The sequence below is a fragment of the Pygoscelis adeliae genome, unplaced genomic scaffold (assembly GCF_000699105.1).
Source record: "Pygoscelis adeliae isolate BGI_AS28 unplaced genomic scaffold, ASM69910v1 Scaffold79, whole genome shotgun sequence".
Lineage (NCBI taxonomy): Eukaryota > Metazoa > Chordata > Aves > Sphenisciformes > Spheniscidae > Pygoscelis > Pygoscelis adeliae.
In genome coordinates, this window is record NW_008825532.1 from 2,374,929 (window position 1) to 2,381,078 (window position 6,150).

The 6,150-nt window shown below is 40.5% G+C and overlaps 1 protein-coding gene across 1 annotated transcript; it reads right to left on the bottom strand.

Annotated features, from left to right (window-relative positions):
• Positions 1 to 1,198: 1,198 nt before the first annotated feature.
• On the bottom strand, positions 1,199 to 3,406 carry LOC103923340 (rho-related GTP-binding protein RhoG-like). The gene has a single exon (XM_009331656.1). It carries the CDS (start codon positions 3,378 to 3,380, stop codon positions 2,805 to 2,807), a length of 576 nt encoding a protein of 191 aa, XP_009329931.1. The 5' UTR covers positions 3,381 to 3,406; the 3' UTR covers positions 1,199 to 2,804.
• Between the last annotated feature and the right edge of the window lie 2,744 nt (positions 3,407 to 6,150).

Below are 6,150 nucleotides of genomic sequence, written 5' to 3' on the forward strand. Positions count from 1 at the left end.
AAAAGTTTTTGATGGTGTTCAAAGTTCACTTTCTGCTCATTTTCATCACTATTGTGTTATTCTCCTCAGTACTGTTGTGCAATCCATTTATTAAGTAATCTAGATGGGGATAAAGTGTTCTAGCAGAATGTAATCAACAATGTAATCAATTCAAATAAATTGATTAAGTAGATGAATTTTATCTCACCATACTCTCTTCCAGTTAACGCCAGGATGGCTGCTCTGTGAGCCTACAGAAACAGGGGTGTGTGCGCAATAATACTTGCTCACAGGATTTCTCCTCCACAAAATTACTGTAATCCAGTTAGGAATAACCACAAAAGATGCAGAACTAAAAGATTTCAGTATGTAAAAAAGTAAAAACTTTTTAAAACAGTAGTAGCTTCAGTACAAAATTGCAAATACATGTAGCAAAAAAAAGAGGTGCCTGTTGTTGAAATTAAGTCTATTTAAGAGCAGTTCAAACATATCACAAAATTTTTAAAGTATATCTCTGAATGAAGCAAAAGTTATGGGCTTGCACCAGGGTAACTAGACAGTTGATTTAGGCCTGACCAGCTTTAAAAAAAAAACAAAAACACGTGCACTGGCTTAAATAAATACATTTTAAACATGATAAACTCTATTTACTCGGTTACTGAAATTTACCTACAGAAAATAATCTTGAATTACAAGGCACAGAGCTAATTGCTGCCTGCAAGTCAAACCCACACTAAAGGCCTACTACTAAAGTAAAGGCAGAACGTGATGAGTAGAGGTTACCTCACTGAGATACTCCTACGCCCTCACAGCCTGCAGGGCACCGCGGTAGGAGCCATGTCTGGAACAGCACTTCTACGAGTGCAAAAGACGTAAAGACACTCCAGGCAATGGCACTTGGTGAAGAAAAATATGCAGTCTCTCTAGGCTTCTGCAAACATCATGCATAACGGGTGTTTTGGTATTGCCTGCGATCAGGCAATGTTTGGAACTCGGTGTTGGTTCACTAGCCACATATACCAGTATTTGGATTAACTGCAGTTTATCATCTACGGGTTGCAGTTTGCTAAAGCAATACCAGTACGAGCATACCTCAGACATACAAAAATTGCAGTTAGTGTCACCATCAGTTACACCAGCTGAAGAAAGGCACGTCCTCTTCAAAGAGAGGAATTAGGGCACAAATACGAATGTTTCTATCCACCTGCTATTTTTGCCCGTATCAGATAAAGCAAGGTCAAATTAACACAAGATCCCTAATAACCTTGTTGATGCATTTTCTGTTCTCTTGCTAAAATGAGGCTTTTTTTTGCCCAGGGTATACACCAGTGCAGTTTTGCATGTGTGGGAATCACAAGAAAGCAAGTTCTGAATTACCAATTGAGGCTGCATCCGGACAAAGACAGCACTGTCAACTTCAGACCACAAAGCCCAGTCCAGCACCATTGGTTTCACACAAAGTATCTTTGAAGCATGCTGCTTTCATACCACCAAGCTGTAAGGTTAAGCCTAAGGAAGGTTTCATGCACTCACTCCTCAGCTGGTCCCGAAATCACACATAAAGAACAGTGCACATCCTGAAAATAAAAGCCAGCTGCCACTCACTAGAGCTGCTAAAGAAAGTTAAAAAGTATGTAAATAGAACTTCAGTTAAAAGAGTTTACAATAACTGATCACCTAGTAGAGAGGAGAAAACTGCCCAGGTAAACCTATCCAGTGACTGGCTAACAGTTACAAATTTAACTGAAACCATCAGTGAGTTGCCAGGAAGAAATGACGGTTCCTGGTTCCTGTAAATAGAACCTCCAAATTTTCTGTCAGTGTTCTCCCAGAAAAACAACAAAGGAATTTGCCACAAAAATCTCAGGTGGTGGCCCCAAGAACATTAAGTGAAGCAATTAATTCCTCGAGAGCAAACAGGCTATCAAGTCTCTGGGATTCATCAAAGGGATCTCACTGAAAATCTCATTTTGAGAAGTGTCATCCCAACTATCTCAGGCAGTCCAAGAAGGTAACTGTTAACTTCATTCTCAGGGTGCAAAGTCTCTTTGGAGAGTGAAATAAAAACTCACTTTAGGTGATTATGGAAGACTTGCATCTAAACTCCTCTTCCACCTCTCCAATTCAAAAGCATGAAAATCACTCATTTGAATGATTCATCATTATTCTAAGTTCCTTACATTAGGAGAAATCAGCTCCTGCTTCTATTAATAAAAATCATTGCAGGTGTTCCCTGGGTCTTGCTCATTGCATTAAACATGCCTCATGCTAACTTCATATAAACGATCATAGTTCACTATAAGGTGAATCTCAGTAATATTTCAGGCATTTTTGCATGTAAACAAACTGTTTTCAAGCTTTAAATTGACAAAGTAAAACACCTGGACAGCCAGACTTCTGTTTGTAAAAAAATTCAATCAGTAAATAACGGATGGGAAAAGCAGCAGCTATGCTTAAAGCAAAGTTATCAGAATTTGTGCTTTTCAGCAAATCTAGTAACTGATGGCTATCTAGTAAAGACGTCTGGCTTCAAAGAAGTCCCTTCTTTTATTTTCCTCCGCTAAATAAGGACAGAAGCCAAGTGATCCCTGGAGAAGCTGGAGACTGGAACTTTAGAAATAAAGTAGGTATTTGACCTCTCAGTTGGAAAAAAAACACTTCTGTTTCAGTTTCCCTGAAGCAATAAGACTGCAAGAATATTCGTCGCATAAACCATTTCTGCTTAGAGCTGTTAGTGCAAGATGCAAATCTTCAATTTAACTCATTAAAGAGCCCTCCAAGATTCTAATCAATATTCAACTTCAAACATCCATCACCCGAGGTAACTACAATAAGACACATTTTCTTGTGTTCTTCTTTGTCACAGGATACAGAACCGCACGCACAGCTTCAGCAAACACCTCCCGAACACCCTCCTGATTCAGCGCTGAGCACTCCAAATATTTGACTGCTCCGATTTGCTTAGCCAGCGAAGTCCCCTGCTGCGGGGTAGTAGGAGCCAAGCTTTGCTCTTTCAACTTTTTAACTGTTTCCAGGTCATTTCTCAAGTCTCTCTTCGTGCCCACTAAAAGAATGGGAACATTTGGACAGTGGTGAGAAACTTCAGGATGCCATTTGTGCCTCACATTTGCATAGGAAGAGGGGCTACCGATGGAGAAACAGATGACGAATACATTGGTTTGAGGATACGAGAGCGTACGCAGGCGGTCATATTCCTCCTGGCCTGCAGTGTCCCAGAGATTCAGGCTAACTGTCCGGCCATCAACAGTCATTTGGGCACTGTAGTTGTCAAACACGGTAGGGATGTACTCTTCTGGGAAGGCATTGGTGGTATAGCTGATGAGAAGACAAGTTTTTCCCACAGCACCATCTCCAACAACTACACACTTTATAGTCTGCATTCTTTACTCAGAAACAAAGTCCTGCACAAAGCAAGAAAAAAAAGTTAGGAAAAGCACACTCAACGATAGTCATTTTAAAAACACTTGCTAAAGCTTATCTTTAATATTGCTAGCAATTTCTTATCACAGCTAGACACACTCAGTGTCTCAGAAGCCATAAAGAAGAGCTCACAGCCTAGAAAGACAACAGTGAAATGGAGATGCAATGAGTTGAGCGCTCAGTGACAACTGGCTGCATTCCAACCATGTAAGTACGAATTAGCTGAATTCCCACAGTCTTGCCTTACTGCCAGACAGTTTCCCACAGGCAAAGGGACAAGTCCTTAGGGGTACCTGCAAGTGGAAAGGGATCGTGACCTGAGACCTAGTAACAAGATACTCTGTCATTTGTAGGTTCACATACGCACCTCTGTACACACGCACCCCCTCCAAGATTCACACTTCTTATCTACAGAGTCTACTGCCTAAACAGTTTACCAGAAAGAAAGGTCCAAAAATTATATAATAAACCAAGATACCCATTGCTGGGCTGCACTGCTACTGTTTACTATAATAATTCACTCAACTCGGGATCAATCAGACCTCAAGAAACTGCATTATTAAGAGGACACCAGATAAAAGGTTCAGAAAGTAGCCCATACAAGAAAAGCTGTTCTTTGAAATATAACTAGCCATAGTACCCAGATTAGAATACATAAAGAATTTTTCTAAAGAAGCCAAGAACAGATTATTCTCACTAATCAGTGACAGAACAAGCAGAACTTAATAGGCTTGAGCTATAATAAAGAACGCTTATACTGAGCATTAGAAAAATACATGCTGTAAAAAATCAGCGAACAGCCTTCCTAGGCAGACTGGGGAATTGTTACAGGAGATATTTGACACTTAAAGGCTTCGCTATCCCTTTCCCGGTATGTGAAGAGTAGGTTTGATAATCAAATGGATATAGCCTAAAACTCAATTCATTCTAAACTTTCATCACATGAACAGCAGGAACTTTGAAAATAGCATGTAACAACTACAGACAGTCATTTGTTGCACATTGGTGTATGCTGGAGCTTCCACTGCTAGCCTGAACAAGAAGAAACTTGCATCTGCCTTCTCACCCAAATGCCTTTGAGGTACTATCAGTAATCCTCAACTTGCAACCAGCAGCAAATACACTGCTTCAAACAGAAGAAATAGTGGGAGGAACATATTCCAGAAAGATCACAGCTCCAGCACCATCAAAATAGCAAAGGGAACATATGAAAATGAGCAGTAGTGAAGTACTTCACTTACAAAAGTCATGAAACCCCCTCCCTCCAACTTCCTCTTCAAGACTATCCAAACAAATCAACAACTCATTACCATTTAAGTCTCAGCTTTGTCCTTTTTGATGAAGTCTTTATCTGTATCCACATATTGCTGTCTTCCCACTGGGAGCACACATGATTCTTCTGTACTAAGTGAAAATAGACTACCTTAAGCTTTGGCACAAAGCTGCAACAGGCAACTCAAGTGATACCGACTGTGGTCACTACAACATACAGTGCTTAAGGAAGTATGAACGTATGTACACACACACTATTGAAAACCAATCAATGGTGGGAAGCAGTGCAGAAACCTTGCTCCAGAAAGACCCAGCAAGACATTGGAGGGGAAGAATTTGGAGGAAAACAAGCAGGAGGAAGATGCAGCAGCAGTTTATCCTTTTCGAAAATGGCAGGAATTACATTTCTAAATCAACATGAATCACCTGAAATGAAATCTGGCAAGTACTTTTGAGCTTTGGCAGAAAAGCATACATGTGAGTCTCATCATACATAAAAAAATCAGTCATCCCATTTCAAGGCTCCAGTCAAATGTAGAGAGAGATGTGTATGCAACTGCATATTGTAAAGGTAATCAGTAAAATGAAGAACAACACTGACCAGCAAAAGCTGACAGCAGGACTGCATATATTATTCCAGAACAGTTGCACCAAGATTTTCATTTAAGGCAGGGGGGGGGGGGGGGGGAGAGAAAAAGAAAAAAAGTAGGTAAGTTCTGTCGAATTAGAGGCTTAGAAACATTTCTTGCATTTTGCAAACCCCAAAGTTGAAACCCCTTTTAATATAAAATTACTTAAAACATTACAAATTAAACATTTTTAGCATTATATTATTAATAGAGGTTGAACACTTACTGGCAGCATGCAATACAACATAATATTTCTGAATACAAAGGGTCTAAGTGCTATAAGCAAACAGCGACAGACAAGCGGTTGTATTTTAATACCATAACACTGTTCTATCTGAAGATGCAACTGTAACTCGCCATCCTAGTCTCTACTGCTGCTCTCCCTGTAGGGCAGATCACCAACTGCTTTGAGACACTGCCATGCTCTCTCCAGCAGCAAGGCTGCCTTCAGATATTTCCAAGCCCTGTTTCCCCTTCCCATCCAGGTAGCACACCACCCCCTCAGCTGTGACCACACACTGAAAAAGGGCGAGGAGTTGTTTCATCCAGTTTACCCAGTAGTACCACAACCGTGTTGATAGAACCAAGCTAGTGGTAGCATATGGTGTGAATGAATCACGGGGGAGGAACACCATACATTGCTATTGCTGCCAAAGTATCACTGGACTGCAGCACAGAGAGCAAGTTTTAAAGCTTATTCCGGTGTTTACTTCAAACCACTGAAGTACTAGAAGATGCTGTGCCAGAAACCTTAGGGGCGACCAACAATTCCAGAGCAAAAGTTTTTTTCCAAATGAACTACCTATGCAACAGACCGCTATTTTGATCT

Coding starts and splice junctions, on each gene's coding strand:
- LOC103923340 (XM_009331656.1), bottom strand. CDS start 3,380: ATGCAGACTATAAAGTGTGTAGTTGTTGGAGATGGTGCTGTGGGAAAA.